The 27102-nt window shown below is 44.7% G+C and overlaps 1 protein-coding gene across 10 annotated transcripts in view; it reads right to left on the bottom strand.

Annotated features, from left to right (window-relative positions):
* Positions 1-945: 945 nt before the first annotated feature.
* The window catches only part of MTCL2 (microtubule crosslinking factor 2), a 763577-nt gene continuing 737420 nt past the window's right edge, over positions 946-27102 (bottom strand). For 4 of the 10 annotated variants that reach the window (XM_069243906.1, XM_069243907.1, XM_069243908.1 and 1 more), the window contains exon 13: positions 946-1755. In XM_069243906.1, coding sequence (XP_069100007.1) covers positions 1606-1755 — 150 coding nt within the window. In that variant the 3' untranslated portion in view covers positions 946-1605. The other 6 variants (XM_069243910.1, XM_069243909.1, XM_069243913.1 and 3 more) reach the window with 3 other exon arrangements.

The following is a 27102-nucleotide window of genomic DNA, read 5'->3' as shown; positions in this document are numbered from 1 at the left end:
GGAAAACTGTTCAATGAAGAGTGTGTACAGTTTTTTTTAAATGGAGAGGTTTTGGTACCACCATATTAGGCACCAAGTGTTGTACTCTACAGTCACTTCTTTGCAACTCACATATCCCACGCATCAGTTAGTGAAGACCTTACTGAAGATTAGGAGGCTCCAGTGCATGAACAAGGCACCACATAGGACTCTGTAAAAGCTGCAAGAAGGAAGAGATTGTAGCTGTAGGGAGGGGAGGAGGTTGGTAGTTTTAAATTATACAAGTCTTTTGCTATTGGTTGACCACAAATGTGAAATATAACTGTGTGAAAGTATGGTACTTGTATATCACACTGCTGGCAAACATTTACTAAAATGTTTTGAATCTAAATTAAATTATCATGCCAATACACCAACTGTATAACATTTACACAAATAGGAGTGGACTTGGAGACCTGGAAAGCATTGGCTAGTCTTAGAATTCAGAAAAGGTAAACATGTTGAACACTGCATCAGAAATTAAAAACAATTTAACAGGCGCAAATATTACACTGGGACAGAAACCAACACACAAGTTTATCAGGTCTTTGCTAAGTTACTGGGACAGACGCCTGGGAAAAAAAACCACAAGCCTGACCCTGACTATGACACAAGCCCCCCTCAGTGTGAGCACAGGTGTCACAGCCAGTTTTGATCTTAAACGTTTCTGTTCTGCAAACATCTCTAACCCTCCACCCTAGAAAGAAAGGGTGTTTTAGATAACTAAGTAGAGAAAAAGGCAACACACTGCGAAAGAGTGGAAGGGAGAGGGGTGAAAGAGTGGACGGGAGAGGGGTAAAAGGTTGCTTGGAAGATCACTGGGGCATTATGTCCTACAAAACCTTTATGTCCATGTTGCCCCAAGTTAGAATTCTTCTGGATTACAACCACAGTAAAACAAAGTTAGTATGGAAACAAAGGGCAGTGTACAGACACATCTATGAACAATTTATTTTAAGCAACACAAGTCTTCTCCAGTAAGTGGAGTGAGGGTAGATTTCAGTTTAGGGAGTTCATCCACAATTGTTTTTTTCTATAAATGTACAAAGATTTCAATAGTGAATGTGATTTATTTAAAAGTTGCGATCTTCCACTCACCTCAAATTAGCCATGTCCTCCCTACTCCCACCATGCTACAATTACTGTTTTTTCAATAAACATGTCTTTACTTTCCTAAGATGTACACAGCAGACACCTACCCTAAAGGACAGAGTTTGTAGCAAAGTCCATGAGCTCTACTCTTAAACATATTATGGCCCACAACAATTACAAACAAATGTATTACCAAATATCTTTTCAGCAGGTTCCCTGATGTTCTCAAAATGAAGATCAAAGAGGTTAAACACCTCACGACTTCTGATTATTAGAGGTGTAGAGCAGCTTCAGACTGAGAGGGGAGTATGGTAATCCTTTTTGCTTTGCCTGAATACTCACATGTTTATGCAAAAAAATAAGGAAAATTCAGTTAGGATGCTTGGTCCTTGTCACTTTGTGTAGATTTGTCAGATTCTCAAAATGGTGCGTTGAAGCTACTCTGGGAGTGATGGAAGCTGGTTCACAAGTACTGGTGCACATCCAGCAGAGGGCTCATTCACTGCCTGAGCCTGCCTTCTCCTCTAACGGAGCCTGATCGGAGGGGTGATACTTGCACTTGGTAGGAGAGTGACGCCCAGTTGATCTGGAAGGTCGAGGGAAGCAAGAGGTGAGTGACTGAGAGCTACAATTGCAGGTTGCTTCCTGTAGAAAAAACAAAGGACAGTAACACATAGACAAACAGTGAGGGTAGTTAGGAAAATACACCGCAGTAACCAGTACATAATGAGAGCTACAAATACAATACAGTACTTCAAAACACAGGCAGACATATTGTAGCCCTACTGACCTTCCATGTAACAACCCAATTCACCACAAACAACAGATTCATTAGATACAGCACATGTGAAATTAGGTAAAATTATTCCCTGGAAATAATGTTGTGTATAATGTGTACACTGCACAGGGTGTTGAAGTTATTCAACCAGGAGCAACAAGGGGAAAATACACATTCAACACAAAATACTTCTTTAAAACATGACTCGCACATTTTTTATGCAGAGCTGCACATCCTAATTCCTCTGGTTTCACTGCAGGCATTCCATGTGGACAAGGTTCCTGGCGCTATGTGATTTTTAGGGTACTGCCTTTGATAAAGACATCTTGGAGACATTCAGAAAGCTGACTGTTGCTTATCATTGGCTTTGTGGTTTGTTACTCACATTTTATTGCTTTTCATTTGCTGGTTTTATTTGTTTAAGGCTGTCCAGCTTGAGTTCGTACCTTATCTTGCCCAAACTCCATTTACAGTATCCTTTCAAGTGATCCATTTCTGTAAATGGGCCTGGAATTTTTTTTTTTTTCTCTCGTCACATTTGCTGTGCATTCAACGACCGAGGTCAAATGTCAGGTGCAGTCTTCCAAGAGCACTTGTAAGTATTTCAGAATATATCAGAATTAGTGACACAAATGAAGCACGTTTTTGGTTATTTCTGAGGTGTGTTGGTACAAAGTACTTTAATATGATCAAAACAAATCATTACACTAAGTGATGCTCATTTTCTTCTGTGCACTGTACAGTTTAATTACCAAAACTGTATGTCTGTGCAAACGTGATGATCATTTTAATTGAAAATGTGATGTCTGTAATGGCAGTGTGCTACCACACCATGAATACTCCGCTCTACCACACTACACTCTATTCTAGACCACTCCACACCACTGCACTCTACTATGCACCATTCCACTTTACACCACTCCACACCACTGCACAACTCCACTCTATGCTACACCTGTCTACTCTACTCTGTACCATTTGACTCTATTCCAATGCGCTCTTCATCACTCTACTCAACACCACTGCATTCTTCGCTACTGCACTCTACACCACTCCAGTCTAGGCCCCACCAATCTACTCTGCACAACTCCACTCTACGCCACTGTACTCTAAACCACTCTGTAACACTGCATTCTATGCCTACACACTTCACGCCAATGCACTTTACTCTGTAACACCCAACTCTATGTCCTGGCACTCTACACTAGTTCACTGTATGCCACTCTAATCTACTCTGCTCCACTGCACCCTATGCCACTGAACTCTACACCATTACACTTTATGCCACTTTATGCAATTGCACTCTACCCTGCACCACACCACTCTACGTCACTTCACTCTGAAACAATCTACTCTATGCCACTGCACTCTACACCACTCTACATCATTCTACTCTTAACAACTCCATTCAAAGCCAATGCACTCCACACATCTGCAGTTGATGTCTCTAGAGTCTATGCCACTGCACTCTACTCTGCATTACTATACTCTATGCCACTTCTCTACACAGCACTCTACTCCACACCACTGCACTCCGACACTCTACTCTGCAACACTGCACTCTCCGCCACTGATTTCTACGCTGCTCTCCTCTGCACTGTGCCACTCTATGATACTCCACTCTATGCCAATGCACTCTATGGCACTATACTCTACTTTGCACCACTCTAGGCCACTCTGCAACATTGCACTACATGTCACTCCACTCCACATTCTACGCCACTGCACTCTATGCCACTTGACTTTATGCCACAGCCCTCTGCATCCCTGTGCTCTATGCCACTCTACTCTATGCCACTCCAGTCTGTGCCCCTGCAGTCTACTATGCACCACTCTAAACTACAACACTTCATTCTACTGCGCTGTATTGTATGCCATAGAATTCAGTGCCTATGCACTCAATGCCACTGCAGTCTGTGCCACTGTGCTCTGCAATACTCTACGCCAATGCACTCTACACCACTTTACTCTATGCCACTCTGCGCGACTCCACACTATGCCACTTCAATACATGACACTATCTGTCACTCCAATCCATAACACTCTACTCCACCTTTTGTCATTTCACTCTACGCCACTCCACACCACTCTCCTCTATGCAACTAACTTTTAGCCATGCTGAACAGACGTCACAGTAGTGTACAATATGGCTAAAACACACCCGCAAAGCCGATAGCTCTTGCACAGGTGAGACCTATTGGCTCTGCCAATGCTGGTTAATTATGACTTGACAAAGCAGCTGCAAGATATATTGTTTCAATTTACTGAGTGTGCACTTTGGGTCAGCCCCCCTCAGCCAGTGGTTTGAGACTTTGCCAAACATGTCTTGGATCATCCCAGAAGAGTACATTTCTCTCACCGGATGCTACTGGTTGCTTGGGCTTGATTCCGCCTTGCCAGTGTGTCCTCCAATTGCAAAGCTTGAATGATTGTTTCACCTCGGTCGGCCCAGAAACAGTTGATACAATTGAAATTTCTACACAGGGCATTTGTCACACCCCGACAATGTCCGCTGCAATCTTTCAATTGGTGATGCCAAGTCAATACGGACATGTTTTTCATATGGCATAGTCTTACCCCGAGATTGTCACATTCTGGTGCAAGGTCACTCACACACTGTCCAAGGTCCTGGCAAGGCTAGTGACACAAAACAATCTAGTTGGAATAACTCAAGGAGTTGGAAATCCTAGGGGACAGAGAATCTTGGGGGACATAGGCCCGCTCCTGCCTAAAAGGGACATGACTATACAGGGTAAAGTGGCTCTGGCACCTGAGTTTGATGGGCAGCGGAAGGTTATGTTGTGCTAAGCTGGAGGAGCAATATACCAATCTAGGAGCTACTCAAATAAACACAGGAGGGGGCCTTAATGGAATCATTTTTGACTGTCCATTTGATAAAGGTGCTCCCTGTGCTAGTGTACTAACTTTTAGTATAATCAAGTTAATGGTATTGCAATTTACTTTAATGTAACAGTACAGAAATCCTACTACTTGACATTGTAATGTTTATGGTCTGCCTTCTTGTTTCTTTGTTTTATACGTTTGTCTTATTATATTGAAAACAATTTTTAAAAAAAGTATTACAATACGTGGCTGTTACACAGCTTCTTTCAGCAGCTTATGTGAAGATGGAAGTGCAGCTCCATTGCCCCCAACTTTTTTGTGACATTAATGACCTGCCCTTTCTATTATCTGTGCTCTCACTGTGCTTATTCTTACGCTCACACCCTTTTCATCTCTACTCCACGCTCTAAGTATCACTGCTCTTTCTATAACTCACCACTTATCTCCTACTTTCCTTCTCCCTTCCAGTGTTTCTAGCCTACATCTCCAGACAGTCTGCCCCCTTCCGATTTCTAACTGATAATAAGCTTCCCGTCTTCCTTCTCTGCTGCCTTCTACCCTACTCACCATTATTCCTCTAATGATAAGCTGCTCAGAAGTTGCTGAACAGTAAGCATGGACATCAAGTCACCAAAATGCCAAGGGTAGCTCAAGTGACATCATACACCCTTTGACCTTAATGACATCACAGGAAGTGACAGCCTATGACCCCAAATCCTACCAGAAAGGTCACATGACCTTATCCCAGGTGGTGTGAGGATAATTTACTTATCTGAAGTTCCATCATAAATGCATGATTAATATAACAATTGAACACATACAAATGTCTATCTTAATTACCAGTATACTAGAGTGCTGACGTGAGCTTTAAAAGTAGTCGGGCACATTACTTGCTCTGATTTGTAGCCAATAACCAAAGTGAGTGAGCCACATCTCTTCTAAGGGGCAGGGCGAATCAAAGCGACCCCCCTGAGAATATTTTGAAAACGGGGTTAGATAGTCCATTTTAAAGCACAATTCTCATATGGATATGCTAAACAACCACAGGCTATGAAAGGCCACTTGTTAAATATTCAGGTTCTTTCATAGAGAGCTAAGCCAATGAAACCTGAGGCATCACAGGAATTGACTAAATTTTTTAAAAAAGCAGTGGCAAAGCCAATAGGTCTGACCTATACAAGAACAAATGGCTTTGCCAATATGTTTTACCCATTTGTTTACCAGCATGGCTAAAAGTTAGCAGGGTAAAGGAGAGTGGGGTGTCATAAAGAGGATTAAAGTGGAGTGTTATAGAGTTGCGTAGAGAGGCATAGTGTAGAGTAGAGTTGAGTGGTGTGGCCTGGAGTAAAATGGTGTAAAGTGTAGCAAGAGTGTGGTGGGAGGAGTAGATTGTCACAGAGCAGAAGGACACAAAGTGGAGTAGAGTTGAGTGGCTTAGGGAAGTAGTGGCAGAGTGGAGCAGAGTGTTGTAGAGTAGACTGACATAGAGCACATTGGGTTATTGTAGAGTGGAGTGGCATACAGTGGAGTAGTGTAGGAGAGTGCAATGTCACAGAGTGGTGTAGAGTGTTTGTTGAGTTGAGTGGTGTAGAGTGGAGTGGCACAGAGTGTCATAGTGGGGAGGCGTGGAGTGGCATGTGGAGTAGCGTAGTGAATTGTAAAACAGAGTGGAGTATGGTGCCACGGAGTGGCGTAGAAGGAGTTGTATAGAGCATCAGAGTGGAGTAGTGTTGTAGAGTGGCATACAGTGGAGTAGTGTGTCAGAGTGGAGTATAATTTAATGGAGCAGAACAATAATAAAACAAATGGAATAAAACAGAGCATAGTAAGTGGGTAAAAGGTCACTAGGTGACAAGGGCAAAAGCCCTGCAACCCAAAGGCTGAGCTAACTCCTGTGTCCCAGTGGGAAACTAAAATGCAGTGCTTAATTTGTGTTGTTCCCGATGCAGGGCACTGGCACTTATTTTTGAGGGCCAGCACTTATTTTTCTGCCTCAAACATTTATTGCGAGCAAAAGACACATATGGGAAAGATGGAGGAAGAGAAAACCGAAAAAGCATTACAATGGGAAAAAGCAGAAATCTGCAAGAGTGAGCAGAAGGGGCAGGGTGTGGCTTCAAATGGATTGAAGAGGCCCGAGATAGCTTCAGTATTGGGCTGCCTCAGTTTTCTGTGTTTGCACATTTAATTGCAGCAGCCACGTCTTTAAGAGGAGGGCTTTGAGCACCGGCACGTTTTTATTTACAAATTAAGCACTGCTAACATGGATTCACCACACCCTCCCCATTTATCGAAACAAGGATGCTAACTAACTAGTGAAGGTGCACGAGTCCAAAACTAAAAAACTGATTTGCATATGTCTAGGTCCAAACTTGGGTGGCATGCTGAGCAAAAGAACAATGGATTAAAACCAGATCTGTGACTGGGGGTGAATGTACGCAAAGTTTCAGCACTCTGTTCATCATCTTTTTGTGAAGCACCATCCACAGTGCCAAGATATCGGTCGAGCTAAGTAGTTCACAGGCGATGGCTCATAAGTGGCCTTGCGAATCATCCTCACTCTCATGGGGCACGACCGTGAATGAACCTTCATCAGAAACATTAACAGTTCCTTGTCCACAGAGGACACTGGCTGTATAGCAAGACACACCAGCGGATACACTCGAAGAGGCACCAGGTGCAATGAAAGACTGGATGCGCGCACCACAGGACTGGTCGGAGTGACAATGACCACTCATGCTCCAATTCTTCCAGCAACGGAGTGCCAAAGTACTGTTGGGCAGGTGGTAGCTCTATTACTCTTCTTAGCTGAGAAAGCAAAACCACAGAGTATTAGGAATAGCAGCAGCAATATTCCGCCAATTAGCACCAAAGTTAAAGGAAATCCACCAAACACACTTGAAAAGAGTGAATGGATAGCTGAAGGAATGACTCTGAAGATGGTCTGGAAGTTGGACACAAATCCAGACCCAACAGCCTTAAATAAGTGGACAATCTATGCAGTGCTCTCCTAAGTGCTTGGGGAAGTTGGTATTCAATAAGGATTGTATCTCGGCTTATGATCTCGCTATCTAGAGTGTGTGTGTCTCCTTAGCCGATGTAAATGCCACTTGTTTTTGGAACAGTAGCGCCTTTAGTATGCTCAGCTTGTCAAAATTTACATTAGTAGGCCACATTTCTGCTACTCTTATTTCTAGTGGGGGGGGGTGGGGGGGGGGGGGGGAAATAAAACATGTCCACAACAAGTCACACTTTGAGAAATTAAAATTGCATAGGCGGTTCCCGGTCTCATTCCGCAGCAATTCTGATCATTCAGAACCACATAACTTCCATTTGAAAGTATATGAAATGCTGGACGAAACAAAGGGACGGGAGTACCCTTCAGAAAACAAGCCAAGTTTGCGACCTCCACGTTGCAAAAGCCATGAAGGGACACTTGTTTGCAAATTATTGAAAGACTAACAGTAGTCTCACATTCGCTTCTGCTCAGAAAGACTTCTGTTTTTCCGTTCATACATTAGAACTCAAAAAGCCACTCCCACACTTCCTTAATATAGCTGTCTCCTAGCAGCTTATATCTGTCCACAGCAAAATGTTCCAAACGTTTTGTGAAACGAAAGGTGGAAATTGGCAGATTTATAACTCCTTGTACTAACCATACCTTTGATGGTATCTCTGCTACAGTGAAAGGGGGCTTTTTTAACTTTTCAATGTTAAGCATGGTGTAACTTGCTTTCTTTTCAGTCATTACCTGTTCCTCCCAGACAAATTAGAAGCAGCAAACAATTCAATATTGTTTATGTATTTCCAAGGAACTTGGCCACTTTTCAGAATCTGCAATGTTCAACCCAACTGCATGATGGATCGCATCTGACTTTGCCCATGTTGTAAAAGAGACATGTCAATCTGAATGATGTCAATAGCAGATGACACAATATTATTAACTGTATATATTCTGTCATAACAGAGTGTTCATGCCATTATTGACAAAAGCTAAAGCCTTTTCCATATTTTCCCTATGTATCTGCCTCAAATGTGTAGCCACTTCCATTTGAGAAAGCTTCCAGATCGCATTGTATATGGCATAAAGGAATCATTGAGAGCAGGGTTTTCTTGGACCTAGCAAGAAATCCTCTAAGTGTACTTCCTCTGATAGGATACTAAGATATTCCTTAACTGCTGCTCAGGTGTTAGGGCATAACCATTGTTGGCACAGTTTTTCCACACTGTATGCAGTAACTATACCAGAGTGTTGACCTGAGACATAGTGAGGGTCTAGCCGACTAATCTTGAAACCTCCTGAGGAATTAACAAAATGAGCCTGACACCCATTTGTATCCAAAAGCCACAATAACCACCACGTGGGGCTGGAAAGTGTAGAATTAAATGTACCATTCTGTAATCCAAGCATTTAGTTCTTCTTCGGTGACATTTAGGAATGCTTGTCAATTGGTGAATTTGGCTGGTGTGGGGATACTGGGTGCGTTCGTTTCTTTTATTTTTGCTAACCCTAAAAAGGATGTTTGTTGAACTGTGTCATTTAAAAATATAATCTGTACAGGAATAAGGCATGCTCTAAACAAAGCTTCCCTACCCTGAATTTGCCAATCTTGTGTACCACATACACTTTTCATATCTGTAGTGCTCTTCCAGTATTCATAACCTTCAATAGCAAGCTGGGAAACAAAGGAAACGGAATAGATTAAGTTATTGTTGGTTAGCAACATTTTCTGCAATATAGAAGGTGGTTATTTAAAATATATGACTCTGCATTTGTAGTGTCATTTCCAGAGAAATATGCAAATTTATTTACATACGTTTGGGGGCTCCCCGCAGGTGGAGGTGAACAATGCTCCCATTGTGTGTGATTAAACACTGCTTTAGGTCTAGTTGCTTGGTGCACAAAGTAATATCCCCAATCATGATAACAGAATATTTCCCCATAATTTGCTATGTTTATATGCACATCTTCACTTTCAAATACAGTGTAATCCTGCATTTCAGACAGCATAGAATCAACTGTTTTAACATCCCAGTCATCAGAAACAACACCAAGTGTAATTACATCAGTCATTGAAATGTTAAATGCATAAGGAATTTGAATAACTTCAGTAGGCTCAGGGCTCTTGGCAATACTTTATTTGGCCACAGCTGACAGCAGGGGCAGGTTCTGGTCATCGCACTATATAGCACTTCCTCTCCCCTGCAATGGGGGGCGCGCCCGGGCATATCCCAGGTGAAGACCAGGCATAGAGCAGGCCCATCTGTGCCCGTCAGAGCCCTCCTCATGGTTTTGCGCTTCAGGGTTTGTCTGTAGTTCACTCTGTGGCGCTTCAAGAGTCTGCTGTTGCACTTCAGTTAAGGAACTGAGGTCTAGATGGGTAAGAGGAATCATGAAATCACTACTTGTGAGGAGAAACTGGGTAGCCGCTCCACTCCTACGTCTTCTGATGAATATACAGGTTTTACTGCATCAGTTTCGGATGCTGTCCTTCCATCGAGCTTTAGCAGTTAGAAGACCAGTGGGGGGTCCAAATGTTATTAACATAAGGGCTACTCTAACCATCACCGCTGATGTGCACCAACCATTGTCGTATGAGGGAGATAGGGACTCACCCTCGGCTGTTGACCGTCCAGCCACAAAGAGTAAGATGGGCAGGAAATCTGGCCCGTGGTCTATCAGGCAGGAGGCTAGAAATAAGGGGAAGTTTGCTTTCCTGGTGCCAAAGGTACCTGCCACGACTAACTTTGAATTGCCTATTGTTTCATTGTCAGAGGTACCCATCAATGACCTTGTCTCTATAGTGCAGCCCCCAGTGGAGACAGCAGTTAACAAATGTCTATTAAAATGTGTTGATAAGTTGCTGACTACTGAGGCGATTTTAAATACCTTACTGTCTGTTTGTAAAGTCTACATCCCTATGTAGGGTCCCGGGGTGATTACCATAGTTGCAGAATTAGGGGAACCAGAAAAAAAACTTAGAAGGGGGTAAGAAGCTGATATGACAGCCATTAGACGGCACTCACTCTTCTAAGGTAGATGTTTTGGAGGGCGTCCAAGGTACCCTAAATAACCGAACACATAGTCTGGCCCTCCATACCATATGAATAAGACTAACCTTGTAGGATCACCTTCTTTTAGGGATGCAAAAATTGCAAAGGCTGCGGTTGGGGAGAGACTCTTTTGAGGCGGCAGGAGGAGTCCATTGCATAAATAATCTCGCCAGCAGCACTTCTGCTCGTGTTACTCTGCACTCCCCCCAACCTTGGCTCCTTATGTTGACATACTTACTGGCATTCTGGATCTGGAAAATGGGGCTATGAAAGGTTATTGGGCCTTAAAAAATAAAGTTACCCTTTGGTTGTCGAATTTGGGCCCAGAAGGCTTTTCCTTAGTGAATAAAATTATCATGGTTAGGGGGGTGGAGTGGGTTGGACCCTCCCCTAAGACATGCCCGGGGGATTGTATCGTAATCAATTTTGACAATGTGATGCTGTGCCAAAGGTTCTAAACCTTGTCCCTCGAGTTGCTTGCACTTCCCTGATCCGGGCTTTTCCTCTAGGCTTTTTTACAGGCCTGCATTTATTTTAACTGTCCCTCGGTTGGCTGGGAATCCTAGACATCAAAGGGCTAATGGTGCAAGGTCGAATAAGGATACCATGTTTATTTTAACAACAAATAATAAATATGGCACCCTGGGGTTAGAAGGTGTGGATTGACTCCCTCTTACCAGTGTTGGCTTACCATGCCCTGTGGGTCTGTCTGTGGCTATATCCGATTGCCCTTTAAATGAGCTGCCAGGCTCAGTGATTGCCTGTCGGAAGCCAATGTTGTCCCCGCTCCAGGGATGATGGTGTCTAGTGATACTCGCTTTGGGTGTGAGGAGGTCTCTGGTACGCAAGAGCAGATCTCCCCCCAGGTTTCTAGAGATATCTTGTTGTCCTGTGGTACTGTTGTGGGGGGCCTTAAGTTGATCTTCTGGAATGTGGCTGGGGTGAGAGTGAAAAAGGACAATCCGGATTGAGTATCTTAAAACCTTCCTCAATAATTTATCTTCAGGAGACCTGGGACACAGAAGATACTTTTTATTTGGAAGGGTATAAATAATTTCTTAGTCCTGGGGTTCCGTCTTCTAGTGGGAGACCAAAAGGTAGCCTTTTAACTATGGATTCATCGTCATTGGGCGGTAAGGTCAGAAAAAAGACCACATCTTTGTCTATCATGCAGGCTTTTGTATTCTCTGCCACCAAGGTGGGTACTTTTGTACTTTAGAATTTTTAAAATGGAACCTCTTTTTGTGGCTCGCTTCAGTCACTTTGGTCTTTTATATTGGACGTTGAGCACAAGGAGTGTGCAAGTGTAGGTTTTATTTTAGTGGGATATTTTAGTTTGCATCCCTGCAGTCGTTCATTTTCGTCATGTAGGCATGTAGTCATTTCTTGAGCATAGTTTGGCAGGTGATTGCCTTAATAATATATTAGCTGAGTTCAACTTAGACTGTATTTTGACTGAGGCATATTTTGATTCTAAATGTGATTTGCAGCCAACCTTTATAAATCACAGTGCTGAATCTACATTAGATTATATTATTTGCACTACTTCATTTATGGATTGCCTTACTTCATTTAATATTAGTCCCTCTGGTTTTAGTGATCACTTTTGTATGTCCAATTATATTAGTTCTTTTTTGGACCTTGCTCCACTGTATAAAGCCACATGTAAGTTGGACTCCAAAACGACTGACCAGTCTAGGAGACTTAAATGGATGAAGTTAATCCCAGAGCACTTTCTGGAAACTCTTGTTGGTAAAAAGAGGGAGTTCAAAATTTGTCCTGGGGATCAACATGATGATGTGGCATTTTGAAGTGCCTACCAGGCTATTAACAAGGAAGTATGTTCTAGTCTAACACTTCCTCCCAAACGGAGAGTTAACACGAACCCCAGATGGTTTGATAGAAAATGTTCTAATTGCCACATACTAACTATTATGTGCACTTAAGGCTACTCCTAAGGATCACTGCCTCATCTCAAGCAGACGCAGAAACTATAAACAGGCAACTGAGTAGAGGAACAGTGAATTGAAAGAGGCAGTGTGGCAGGATCTGTTGGAAGCGTCTAATAGTGCATTATAGTGGTCAGTTTGCGAGGTAGTCAATTGCCCCCTGCTCAAAGGTGATTGGGCCAAAGATATTTTCTCATACATCGCCCCAGAAGCCTGGGTTGAGCATTTTAAAAGTATATATGGAGGTGAGAGGGAGGATTGATCAGTCATGTCCCCTGATATGGTTGTTTTATCTGTTGAGAGGTGCCTACATTTCGAGGTTATCAAGGTTGAGCGAGCGATTGAAAGATTGATGAGTCATGAAGTGCATGGTCCTGAAGGTATACCTGCTGATTTGTTCAAGTCTTATCCTGGTTTATGGTCTCCTCTTTTAACCAGAGTTTTAAGTTTAGTTTCTCAAAAGGGTCCTTTTGTGTCCTTGGTGTAGGAGGCTGGCCTGGCTTGTAGTGGGTACCAGAGGTACTTACACCTTGTGCCAGGTCCAGTTATCCCTTATTAGTGTAGAAGAGGTGTTTCTCGCATCTTAGGCTGATAGAAGGTAGCTATGGCAAAGCAGCTTAGGCTGAACTAGGAGACATGTAAAGCTCCTACTATACCAGTGGTGTTATATGCACAATATCATAAGAAAACACAATACACAGAAGTACTAACAATAAAGGTACTTTATTTTTATGACAATATGCCAAAAGTATCTCAGTGAGTACCCTCAGTATGAGGATAAGTTATATACACAAGATATATGTACACCAACCAAAATTATGCAGATAATAGCAAAAGGAAGTAATGCAAGCAATGTCAAGTTACAGTAGATTGCAATAGGTGCACATAGGTATAGGGGCAGCACAAACCATATACTCCAAAAGTGGAATGCAAACCATGAATGGACCCCAAACCTATGTGAGCTTGTAGAGGGTCGCTGGGACTGTAAGAAAACAGTGAGGGTTAGAAAAATAGCCCACCCCAAGACCCTGAAAGGTAGGTGTAAAGTGCACCTATAACCCCCAGAGAGCACAGAAGTCGTGATAGGGGGATTCTGAAGGAAGAACAAACACCAGCAATGCAACAACAGTGGATTTCCGGACCGGAGTACCTGTAAGACAAGGGGACCAAGTCCAATAGTCGCGACAGTGTCAAGAGTGGGCAGGAGCCCAGGAAATGCCAGCTGAGGATGCAAGGAAGCTGCCACCTGTTGGAAGAAGCTTGGAGTTCTGCAAGAAAGAAGAGAGCTAGGGACTTCTCCTTTGGAGGATGGATGTCCCACTTCGTGATGAAGCTTGCAAAGGTGTTCCCACGCAGAAAGACCACAAACAAGCCTTGCTAGCTGCAAGGGTCGCGGTAGAGGTTTTTGGATGCTGCTGTGGCTCAGGAGGGACCAGGATGTCGCCACTTGGATGAGGAGACAGAGGGGGTGCCCAGCAAGTCAGGGAGCCCTCACAGAAGCAGGCAGCACCCGCAGAAGTACCTGAACAGGCACTTGGAAGAAGCGTGAACCGGAGTCCACCCGAAGTCACAAAAGGGAGTCCCACGACGCCGGAGGACAACTCAGAAGGTTGTGCACTGCAGGTTAGAGTGTCGGGGACCCAGGCTTGGCTGTGCACGAAGGAAATCCTGGAAGAGTGCACAGGGGCTGGAGCAGCTGAAAATCATGCGATACCCAGCAATGCAGTCTAGCGTGGGGAGGCAAGGACTTACCTCCACCAAACTTGGACTGAAGAGTCACTGGACTGTGGGAGTCACTTGGACAGAGTTGCTGAGTTCCATGGACCACGCTCGTCGTGCTGAAGGGGGCCCAGAGGACCAGTGATGCAGTCCTTTGGTGCCTGCAATTGCAGGGGGAAGATTCCGTCGACCCACGGGAGATTTCTTCAGAACTCTTGGTGCAGAGAGGAGGAATGCTACCCCCAGAGCATGCACCACCTGGAAACAGTCGAGAAAGCCAGCAGGATGAAGAGATACAAGGTTGCTAGTAGTCATCTTGCTACTTTGTTGCGGTTTTGCAGGCGTCCTGAGCAGTCAGCGGTCGATCCTTTGGTAGAAGGTGAAGAGGGAGATGTAGAGGAACTCTGATGAGCTCTTGCATTCGTTATCTGGTGAGATCCCCAAAGCAGAGACCCTAAATAGCCAGAAAAGGAGGTTTGGCTACCTAGGAAGGAGGATTGGCTACCAAGAGAGGTAAGATCCTATCAGAAGGAGCCTCTGACGTCACCTGCTGGCACTAGCTACTCAGAGCAGTCCAGTGTGCCTCAAACACCTCTGTTTCCAAGATGGCAGAGGTCTGGGACACACTGGAGGAGCTCTGGGCACCTCCCCTGGGAGGTGCAGGTCAGGGGAGTGGTCATTCCCCTTTCCTTTGTCCAGTTTTGCGCCAGAACAGGGCTGGGGGATCCCTGTACCGGTGTAGACTGGCTTATGCAGAGATGGGCACCATCTGTGCCCATCAAAGCATTTCCAGAGGCTGGTGGAGGCTACTCCTTCCCAGCCCTCACACCTATTTCCAAAGGGAGAGGGTGTTACACCCTCTCTCAGAGGACGTCCTTTGTTCTGCCTTCCTGGTCCAGGGCTGCCTGGACCCCAGGAAGGCAGAAACCTGTCTGAGGGGTTGCCAGCAGCAGCAGCGGAGACCCCGGAAAGGCAGTTTGGCAGTACCCTGGTTCTGTGCTAGAGACCCGGGGGATCATGGAATTGTCCCCCCAATGCCAGAATGGCATTGGGGTGACAATTCCATGATCTTAGACATGTTACATGGCCATGTACCTATGTACAGTGCACGCGTGTAATGGTGTCCCCGCACCCACAAAGTCCGGGGAATTTGCCCTGAACGATGTGGAGGCACCTTGGCTAATGCCAGGGTGCCCACACACTAAGTAACTTTGCACCCAACCTTCACTATGTGAAGGTTAGACATCTAGGTGACTTATAAGTTACTTAAGTGCAGTGGTAAATGGCTGTGAAATAACGTGGACGTTAGTTCACTCAGGCTGCACTGGCAGGCCCGTGTAAGAATTGTCAGATCTCCCTATGGGTGGCAAAAGAAATGCTGCAGCCCATAGAGATCTCCTGGAACCCCAATACCCTGGGTACCTCAGTACCATATACTAGTGAATTATATGGGTGTACCAGTATGCCAATGTAAATTGGTAAAATTAGTCACTAGCCTGTTAGTGACAATTTGGAAAGCAGAGAGAGCATAGCCACTGCAGTTCTGGTTAGCAGAGCCTCAGTGAGACAGTTAGGCATCACACAGGGAACACATGCCTGGCAGGGTCCCAGTGACACATAGACTAAAACAACATATATTCAGTGAAATATGGGGATAACATGCCAGGCAAGATGGTACTTTCCTACACGTCCCCGCCCCAAACGAAGGACAATAAAACTAGCCATGACCTGATGAGTCTTCATTGTCTAAGTGGAAATATCTGGAGAGTCCATCTGCATTGGAGTGGGTACTCCCAGGTCTATGTTCCACTGTATAGTCCATTCCCTGTAGAGATAAGGACCACCTCAACAATTTAGGGTTTTCACCTTTCATTTGTTTTAGCCAAAGTAGAGGTTTGTGGTCTATCTGAATAATAAAGTGAGTGCCAAACAGGTATGGCCTCAGCTTTTTCAGTGCACAGACCACAGCAAAGGCCTCCCTCTCTATGGCAGACCAACGCTTTTCTCTATGGGTCAACCTTCTGCTGATAAAAGCAACTGGTTGATCCTGGCCCTCAGAATTCAGTTGTGATAAGACTGCTCCTACCCCTAATTCAGATGCATTAGTTTGAACAATGAATTTCTTGGAGTAACATGGGCTTTTTAGGACAGGTGCAGTGCACATGGCCTGTTTGAGCTCCTCAAAACCTTTCTGACAGCTAGCTGTCCATAATATCTTTTTAGGCATCTTCTTATTTGTGAGATCATTAAGAGGGGCTGCTATGGAGCCATAGTTGTTAATGAATCTCCTGTAATACCCAATGAGGCCTAGGAAGGCTCTCACCTGGGTCTGAGTTATAGGGGGAACCCAATCCATGATTGTCTGGATTTTCCCCTGAAGTGGTGCAATCTGTTCTCCACCTACCAGGTGTCCCAGATAAACCACCTTTCCCTGCCCTATCTGGCACTTTGAGGCCTTGATAGTGAGGCCTGCCTTTTGCAGGGCCTCCAAAACTTTCCAAAGGTGGACCAGGTGGAGCTAAAGACAGCTATATCATCTAGATATGCTGCACTAAAAGCCTCCAACCCTTGCAGGACTGTGTTCACCAACCTCTGAAAAGTGGCAGGTGCATTTTTCAACCCAAAGGGCATCACTGTAAATTGGTAGTGCCCTCCTTTGGTTGAAAATGCAGTTTTAGGTTTAGCATCCTCAGCCAATTTGATCTGTCAATACCCTGCAGTCAAATCAAAGGTGCTTAGATACTTGGCAGATGCCAGTGTATCTATGAGCTCATCTGCCCTGGGTATAGGGTGAGCATCAGTTTTTGTTACCTGATTGAGACCTCTGTGGCCTACACAAAACCTCATCTCCCTTTTTCCATCTTTTGAGTGAGGCTTTGGTACAAGCACCACAGGACTCGCCCATGGGCTTTCAGAAGGTTCAACCACTTCTAGATCCAGCATTTTCGGAACCTCTTGTTTTATGCAGTCCCTGAGAGAGGGATCTGCTGTGGACCCAATGCGGATTTGAAAGGCACCACTTCAGGTCTTTCGTAGTCCCCTTCGAGATCTGGACCATGTAGAAGAGATTTCACTGATGCTGCGCCCACTGGAACATCAAGTCCCACTGCAGAGCCCGCATATGCCATCTGGCATGCGTCACTGGCAGGATGCAGGAGACCATGAGGCCCAGCAGCCTCAGAGTCAGTCTCATCGAAACCCAAGACTGAGACTGAATGATCGGAATCATAGACTGAATATCTTGGATTCGCCTTTCCGAGGATAAGCCCGAAACTGCACTGTGTCCAGAACAGCTCCGATGAAAGGGAGCATCCGAGAGGGAGTCAGGTGTGACTTCAGCACGTTTATAGTGAACCCCATTGTGTGCAGGAGGTTTGTTGTAGTCTGAAGGTGGGAGATGACTTTTTGGAGTGAGTCCGCCTTCAACAGCCAGTCGTGAAAGTAGGGGAAGACTGAAAACCCCCGTCCAGCGCAGATGAGCTGCAACCACCAGCATCACTTTCGTGAACACCCAAGGGGCGCTGGTAAGGCCGAGGGGGAGCACAATGAACTGAAAGTGCTTGTGACCTAACACAAATCGCAGTTAAGATCTGTGGGCAGGCAGAATGGGAATATGGAAATAAGCGTCCTGCAAGTCCAACACTACCATCCAGTCTCCTGGATCTAAGGCAGACAGGACCTGAGCCAGGGTGAGCATTTTGAATTTCTCCTTCTTGAGGAAGTAATTGAGGTCCCGAAGGTCTAGGATTGGATGCAAACATTTGTCATTTTTGGCACCAGAAAGTTGCGGGAATAACAACCATAACCTACTTCTGGCACAGGGACCTTCTCTATGGCTCCCTTGGCCAAGAGAGCTGCGACTTCCTGGCGATGCCTGACTGATGGAGGCATGGATGGTGGGGCAGATTCAAAGGGAAGGTAATAGCCCATTCGAACTATCTGCAAACCCACCTGTCCATAGTGCTAGATTCCCAGGGGGGCAGGCGATGGCAAATCCTGAGGCCAACTGGATCAGAGTGAAGGGACATACTAGGAAGGTTTGGAGGCTGTAGCAGGGGCAGGGGTGGACTGGGCAGACCTCTGGTTCCCTGCCCCACACCCACGTGGGATTCAGCGTCCCCAGACATGCAGTGGCTTAACAGCATGGGTGGCACGGTGGCTGGGTTGGGGACGTGACAGGGAGCCCATTCCATGGCCATGAAAGGGGTGAAAGACAGACTGATGGGGGCGAGGGGCAGTGGAAAGGCCAAGGGACCGAGCCGTATCCTGGGAGTCCTTGACTCTCTCCAAGGACGAGTCTGTCTTATCTCCAAAGAGACGGGAGCCATCAAAGGGCATGTCCATAAGACACTGTTGGCCATTCCCCGAAAAACCAGAAGTACGCAACCAGGCATGGAGCCTCATGGCCACTGATCTATCTAGAGAGTCGGTCGTGTCCAGCCCACATCGAATCATGAACTTTGCCGCATCTCTTTCATCGGTGACAGCTTGGGAGACGATAGCACAGGCCTCCTCCGGTATCTGCAGAAGAACTTGCGCAACCGTATCCCACAGGGAGTGGGTATAGCGGCCCAAAAGGCATGCGGTGTTCACAGACCACAGCGTGAGACTGGAGGAAGAAAACATCTTCTTCCCAAATTGTTCCAGCCATTTTGATTTCGAATACGGGGGTGCGAAAGGGAATCCGCCCGAGGAAGAGGAAGCCTGGATGACAAGACTCTCAGGCGTGGGGTGATGGGACAGGAATTTAGGGTTGTTCAGGGCGGGCCGATGGCGGCGTGCGATAGTCCTGTTCACAGGAGCCCTTGTGTTGGGTTTGGACTAAGTAACCAAGAAGACATTGATGAGGGCTTCATTTAATGGCAGAAGGGGCTCAGATGTGGAAGCCCCTGGCTGAAGCACCTCCATCAGGAGATTTGACCTGACCTACACAGTAGGCAGCTTAAGGCCAAGGACCTCAGCCGCCCTACTGACCACCACAGAATAAGTTGCTCCCTCCGCCGTAGCCACAGTAAGAGGATCTGGAGAAGTGTCCAGTCCACTGGCCTCGCCCAACACCTGTGCCCGGTCCAACTTAGGGTCGTCCTGTATTCATAAGGGTCCAGGAAACACTCAAATCCTTCTCCGAACTCGTATCCATAAGAAAAAGGGTCCAAATCCTACCTGGGGTGAGTAAGCTCCATCTAAGACAAAGACGGCGTCGGCCGACGCCGTTCCGACTCCGAGTCGTCAGGGATGAGGATCGGGTCGACGTCAATGGTGGGCACCACAGACGTCCGGACCGTCGACAATCAAAACAGCGCCGGGGAAGGTCTCAGTGGTATGACCAGCGTCGGAGCAGATCTGCAAGCGGATCCGGAGGGGACCTCAGTGGCCAGAGCCGGGTCCGCCAGCGAAGGTCCCCCAACCGAACCCTTTGGGCCCGAAGGCGCCGTATCGGGTTCAGCCTGCCCAAAAATTAGGTCCATGGCCTCATAAAACTCCTTCAATTGGGTCGCTCCGGCTCCTGGAAATTCCGGGAAGCGCGAAGCGGACCCAAAAGCAGGCTCTGAAGACAGAGGCCTCGAGCATCAACGTATCAGCCAAGCGACGGGGTGAAGTCGAAGGGTCACGGTACCGCTTCGACGACGACTTCTTCATACCTTCAGACATCTTATTAATTCTTCATCTGAAGACTTGGAGGAAGAAGAATGGTGGTGGCTCCGTGAGCGGTCTCGAGACCGTCCCCTCAAAAGAGACCAGTACCAACGCAGAGTCAAGCGCTGGGCCGCCATGAGCTTGAGGGGCCGCATGGCCTGGCACTCGGAGCATGACTGAGTTGTGGTCACGCTCCAAGCATCACAAACAGACCCAATGCAGATACGTCACTGACATCATGAGGTGATAGTCCACGCACGGCCCAAAACCGTTCTTCAGGGACATGTAGACGCACCAAAAACTCACCCAAAAACTTGACAAAACTGTCAAAATCTGTCAAAAAAAGACCATGGTAACTCTCTCTGGATCAGCGCGTGGCATGGAAAGAAAAGATCTGACGTCACTGCGCTGAGGTGGTGTCTATGTACTACTCCCGACGTTATCACAGCGAGTATGACACCAACGACGCCTGTGGAGTCGACCAACGCCACCTACTGATGCACAAGGGTATTGCTTGAAGAAAAAAATCTACGGATCCAGTCTGACGCCTGGGGGAAAATTCTAAGGTAAGGAATCTGCAACTAAAGTATCTATCAGATGTTTTGTACCTACAGCTGGTTGTGCTGAACCATCAGTGTAAATGACAATTTGGTATCTGTTAAGTAGCAAGATATTAGTAAGTGTGCGGTACTCATATTCGTATTGAAGAAATTCTTGTGTTTTAAGTTTTGGGTCAAACATGTAGTCAACATCAGGTGCAGTTAGGGAGGTTCCCATTAAATCCAACGTGGATGTAATGCTTTAGTGTTAGGAACGCTTGCTTTGGTGACGCCCTCTAAGGCCGACAACAGGGTAGCGACAATAATACATTTCCATTGGGCAAGTGGCCACTCCTTGATGACAGTCATCTGTACAGCAGTCAGAATCTTTACTGTGGGTGCAAAACATTGCTCTGCGTTTGAGTACAAATGTGATTTGTATGCTATGGGCACCGTGTCGCCTTCTTTACAGGAGACATATGTGAACCTGATGGCACCAGCACCAATGTGTTGCTTCTAACATGTCTTGCTGCAGTCCTCTAAAGATGTGCATGTATTCAACTGTGTCTGCTTGAGAAATCTGGGCACATTAAAACATAGAGTGGTTTTATGCGCTGTGCATAATCTGGAATGCAAGTTCTGTGAAAGTTAAAGGAAACAAGTATTGACTGCAGCTTCTTGATGGTATGAAGTTGAGGGCATTTTTCTAGAAAGTGTGGGACCGGGCTCTTGCCCTTTATCTGATAGCTCATATCCCAGGAAGAATAAACTGAGAAAGGCTATTTTAGTTTTCTTAAAATTGAATTTGTAGCCTGAAGCGGTGAATACTAAGAAGATCCAATCGACCCTGGCAAAATGAATGTTGAGGTCATCATCTGTGAGACAGATGTCATCCACATAGGACAATGCCTCAGGATCATTATCATGCAATATTGATGTTACACAGGCAGAAAACAAACCTGGGTTGTTTTTGTAGCCCTGGGTCAAACATCAAAAGCATTTTTGTGAGCCAAATGAGAATGCACTCAGGTTCTGACTTTCATGCGCTAAGGTTTGGCAGAAAAAAACGTTGGATATCTCCAACGTTTTCTATTTCTTACGCACTATGTTGTTTATTAGTGTGGTGCTGTGTGCATTTTGTATTGCATATGTGTTTGTGGAGTTGTTTAAGTGTTTGTAATCTAAGACTATTCTATATGAATGGTCTGGTTTTGCAACAGGGAAGAACGGGTTATTCATTGCAGAGACACAGGGCTCTATTACTGGTACTTGAGCTAAATGAGGATCTCTCCCACTGGATCTTTAGCCTTATGTTTAACAGGATACGGAGGCAGAGGCTGTCCATGAGAAGCACCCCACAACCCTTGTTACCTTGGAATGAGGTCTCTAGGTCAGACTCCATGGCGACACAAAGGCTGAGTTCTGTAGCAAGATGACGTGCAGCCTAGATGGCATCTGGAAGGAACCCCTCTAATGACATTGTCCGTGTGAGGTGTATTTAAACTGATCATGTAGGATCACTGACACAGGTATGTACCTAAACAATTGATAATGTGGCAGACTTGTGTTGGCAAATACATAAACAATCCCTAACAAGTGCGATAACTGTCACACGTAAGTGAGAAAGGGACACAATGGCACATGTATGACTGATAGTGACGTTGATAATGACACCTTCGCAGAATCGCACTTATCAAAATCAATACATTTCATATAAAATGTAAGCAAGAGCAGCAAGCTAAAAGAAATATTAAAATAAATGGAATAAAACAGAGCATACTAAGTGGGTAAAAGGTCACTAGGTGACGGGGGCAACAGGCTTGCGAGCCAAAGGCTAAGCTAACACCGGTGTCCCAGTGGAAAACTAAAATGGATTAACCAGACCTCCTTCTGGCGAACTGTAAAGGGGATCAGATTAGCTCACCCAAAAGTGCCAGCTTCTAATTTTTCTGAGGCCACCCGGTGTCATTTTCTGCTTAGTCATTATAATCTTGGGGCCCAGGAGGAACCATTTAGGTGCCTTTCTGTTGACCTGGAACCTGTAAGTACATCACAAACCCCTGCAGGGAGCGGGTCCATACATTATCCTGGTGCACTATCAGCTCATGCTCTGTCCTGAGGCAAATCGATAGGGGTCGCAGGAAAGGGGTTCCGGGCCCGAAAGGCATTCCACCAGCTATCCATAAGGAGTATTCTTCGATCTGGGCAGGTCAACTAGCCCCAGTCTATAACGTTGTTATTCAACACCACAGCATTCCATATTCATGCAGGGGTTCGATACTCACCCTAATAATCAAGGGAGGTAATAAAGGTGACCCTGGTCATTATCATCTAGTAGCCCTAATTGACAATGATACAAAATATAATGCAAAAATTCCCTTGGAGAAATTACAGCACTGGGCTGAGGTGAGCTCCATTATTCTTACAAATCAAACCTGTTATATAAAACAGACTGGGATTACAGTACATATTCTTGTTTCTGGTTGATTCTGCCAACACGAGTAAGTACCTGGTCTACTTGCGGTTCATTGACTACCAACGAGCCCAAATGGGGAAGGTGGGATCAAAGTTTATCCATTAAGCTTTTTTTATAGACCGCCAACTCCATCTCTTCCTCCTACCAGGGCTTCCCATGGTAAAAATATCCAAACAAAGGCACCCTTACAGAACCCCACTCTTGACACTGGGGGTTCCCAAAATCACTCTTCCCTTAACGCAATTGATTGACAACTGGAGGGCTTGGGGCTCCTAAATGATTGTTTACAGGAACCCGAGCTGATTTGAGTGCACACACTTTTGGAATCACCCATAGGGTCCGATGAGCTAGTTAGCTTTCCACATCTTACGACAGACACGGTCACAACTGAGGAGTCTGGGAAAATGCCCCAGCAAAGTAATGCATTGTTATCTTTAATTAGTTGGAATATTGCTGGGCTTCGTTCTAAAGTTGAAAACTTGGAATGGTTGGAGTTTATATCCACATTTGACATCATTTGTTTTCAAGAAACTTGGCTTACGGCACCCTTCCATTTAGACGGCTACTATTCTGTATCTCAGCCAGCTACTCCATCTAGAGCAGGCAGAGCAAGTGGCGGTCTTTTGGTACTTGTGTCGTTGTTACTCCCAAAAATTGAGGTTTCATTGATTTGGTCTTCTGCTTTTTTTTGGTAGTATTATTATCAATATCTGGCCGGAAAGACATTCTACTCTTAAACTTTTACAATAATATTCCAAGTGTTGCCTTGCCAGGAAGTCTCGAAGAGCTCACAGACCAATTAGACTCAGCCGGGAAACTTCAGGACAGGGAATTTGATACGATCTGGGTTGGAGATTTTAATGCTCAGTTATGCAAATATGAATTACCTCACTTATGTGGTGCCGCTACAGAAGGCAGAGAGTCACTTACTCATTTTATTCACTCCAATTTAGGAAATGCCTTGAATACCCTTATTTACAAATTTGATCTCGCCTTTGCAAGGGATACGGCAAACAGTCAGATAAGAGAAACACCCACCTATACAGGGAGTACTAATGGCAGCATTATTGATTTTATTCTTATCAATTCTTCACTTTCACGTTCAATAGTGGATTTTAAAATTAAATCTCATTGTGCCAGTGACCATAACCCTCTGAGTATAAAATTATCCTTCAAAACTAGAGTAATCTTACCTAGGACTGCATATAAAGGGAAAGGGGTGTTTAAAAGAAATTCTGGCCCTCGCATGAGGTGGGAGAGAGTAAACCCTAACACTTTTCACGCGAACCTTATAACTCAAAATAAGGCTGATATCAACACTTGCTTGTCCCTGCAATTCACTCCATTCCACCTTATAACTGCCTTTGAATCTTTAAGCTGTGCTATTTCTCAGGCACTGACATCTGCCCAATATCCCAAAGGTGCAAAACCTCAACAGTGGTTCAATTCTGCCTGTACGGCTGCCCATAGAGATCTAAAGCTAGCGATCAAAACTATTCCATGTAATCGGGATTTAATTAAACAGGCCAGGGGCCGATACAAATCAGTGCTTGAAGAGAGAAAGAATGAAATACGCATTAGCGCTTGGGAAGACCTTATGGCAGCGACGGAACTACGGGATCCCTCTCAATTTTGGAAGGTGGTTAATCACCCATATTTTTCAGGAAAGGAAAATAGGGATGACGACTGTTTGATACCAGAAGGGGTTTGGGTAGACCATTTTTCATCTGTATTTCAATCTGCAAATAATCCTAATGACGGAGGGGAGGTATGTGGCCTCCCATGTTCAGCTACTCAAATTCCAGTTAAGAGCGGCATTTTACTTGAGGCACATGAGATCAGTGCAGCAATAACTAAAATGAAACTAAGGAAAGCTCCTGGCCCCGGTGGGATACCGGTGGACTTATTTAAATCTCTACCTGATCTGTGGGTTCCATTAATTACAAATATTCTGAACAGTGCTATTCAAAGTGCTATCCGCTCCTCATGGTTAATGGCAATAATCGTTCTGATCTTCAAAAAGGGTAATAGGCTTGACCCTTTCTGCTATAGACCCATCTCTTTAATAGATTCCACGGCAAAGATACTGGGGAGTGTCATTCTGGCCCGGCTCGAGGATTGGGTTGTAAGGACAAACATTTTATCGCCAATTCAATATGGGTTTAGGCCCGGATTAGGCACAGTGGATCAGGCCCTAAATTTACATCTCATCCTCAGCAAATATGTTATTGCCAAAAGGGAGCCTATCCACTTAGCATTTATAGATCTGTCCAGTGCATTTGACATGGTGAACAGAGCAAAACTGTGGGACATAATGAATACAATGGGGATTGAGCAAGATTTGTTGGATTTGATCAAACGCTTATACTCTGACCTTTCTATCTTAATTCAGTTTGGACAACACGGCGAAAGGTCCCATCCCCTTGCTTACAATCGAGGTGTTAGACAGGGCTGCACATTGGCACCTTTCTTGTTTTTACTGTACATAAACAGCTTGTATAATTGTTTGGTCCAAAATGGTAAGGATTTCCCAAGGATGAGTTTTAGACAATTGCCAATTTTATTATATGCCGATGATGCTGTTTTAATTGCCCGCACGGCCAATGGCCTACAGACTCTCCTGGATCTTTTTTAACACATACACGAGAGCTTGATTTGAAAGTCAATTTTTAAAAATCACACGTTATGACCTGCGGTCCTAAAAACACTCGTACCAAATGTTTTAGAATGGGGGGAACACTTTGACAAAGGTAAATGGCTTTTGCTATCTAGGTTTGTATCTAAGTTCCACTCTGTCTTGGAAATTCCATCTGAATTTTAAGTTTCAACAACTGGCATGAAATGTTGAGGCAATCTTTCGTTTTGCCCGCAGATTAGGGCATAGACCGGTCCACCAGATTCTCACGCTCTACAACTCTAAATGTGTTTCGGCGGCGATTTATGGGGGTGGCCTATGGGGATATACCAGTCCAAATATTCTACAGCTTGCAGAGAATAAATTCCTTCATCGGTTACTCATGGTAAGAACATAGCGAACATTTTATGCCATGAGGAACTGGGAATCCGCTACATTATAGATTTGATAGATATTGCCCCACTTTTGCTATGGATAAAAGTATGGTAAAATCCGGCGGCTACTTTAACACACGATTGCGTAAATGATTGTATTTCACTAACAAACTGTAACAAAATCCCATGGCTAAATTTTGTTCACAATGGCTTCCGAAACTTGGATTTGGAGAATATGTATTTTAAACCAGAGCTCCTGCCAGCTAATGCGAAAGAAATTGTTAAACTTTGACATAAAGAGCATGTTATGAATCTTAGATACCAGGTGGCAGAGAAATTGAGCTCTTTTAATTCATATATTCAAATCCTATCATCAGACTTGCTAGAACCTTATTTTGTTTGGTTCCCGACCCCTTCTTTATATTCTTTACTCGTACTTTTTAGATTTAATCTGATTCATTTTAGAGTGGCGTTCCCGATAAAATGTGTGTGGGAAAAAACACTACTGCCATGCCCTTGTGATAACTTTTCGAAACAAAGTACTTGCCACTTTATTTTATTTTGTAAACTTTACTCAGTTCCCAGGAAATCCTTTTTATTACCCATTTTGCGTAACTTGCACACTTCTTCATACAAAGAAGGATTGACTGGCATTCAAAGCCTTTCATCCAAACAAATGTGTATTTCTATTCTTAGTTTTATTAAACTCGCTATCACCATTAGAAATCGATATGAATTGGTAATGTGACTATTTATTAAGAGAAATTAGGCATTGTCTTATTACTGTATTGTCTTACCATTATATACGCTTTTATAAGTATTTATTATCTTATACTGTTTTAGTAAGCTTGGGCGGTAAGCTTAGACTTAATAGATTTGCTTCTTATGAATGCTATAAGTACTGTATTTTATGATGACTTTTATGTATGTATGTATACTTTTATGGCAAAACGCCGAATAAAGTTATTTTGACTGACTACAAATCAG

This window comes from Pleurodeles waltl, chromosome 7, assembly GCF_031143425.1.
Source record: "Pleurodeles waltl isolate 20211129_DDA chromosome 7, aPleWal1.hap1.20221129, whole genome shotgun sequence".
Classification (NCBI taxonomy): Eukaryota; Metazoa; Chordata; class Amphibia; order Caudata; family Salamandridae; genus Pleurodeles; species Pleurodeles waltl.
Note: the sequence above shows the minus strand (reverse complement) of the source record. Positions and strands in the feature narration are given on the sequence as shown.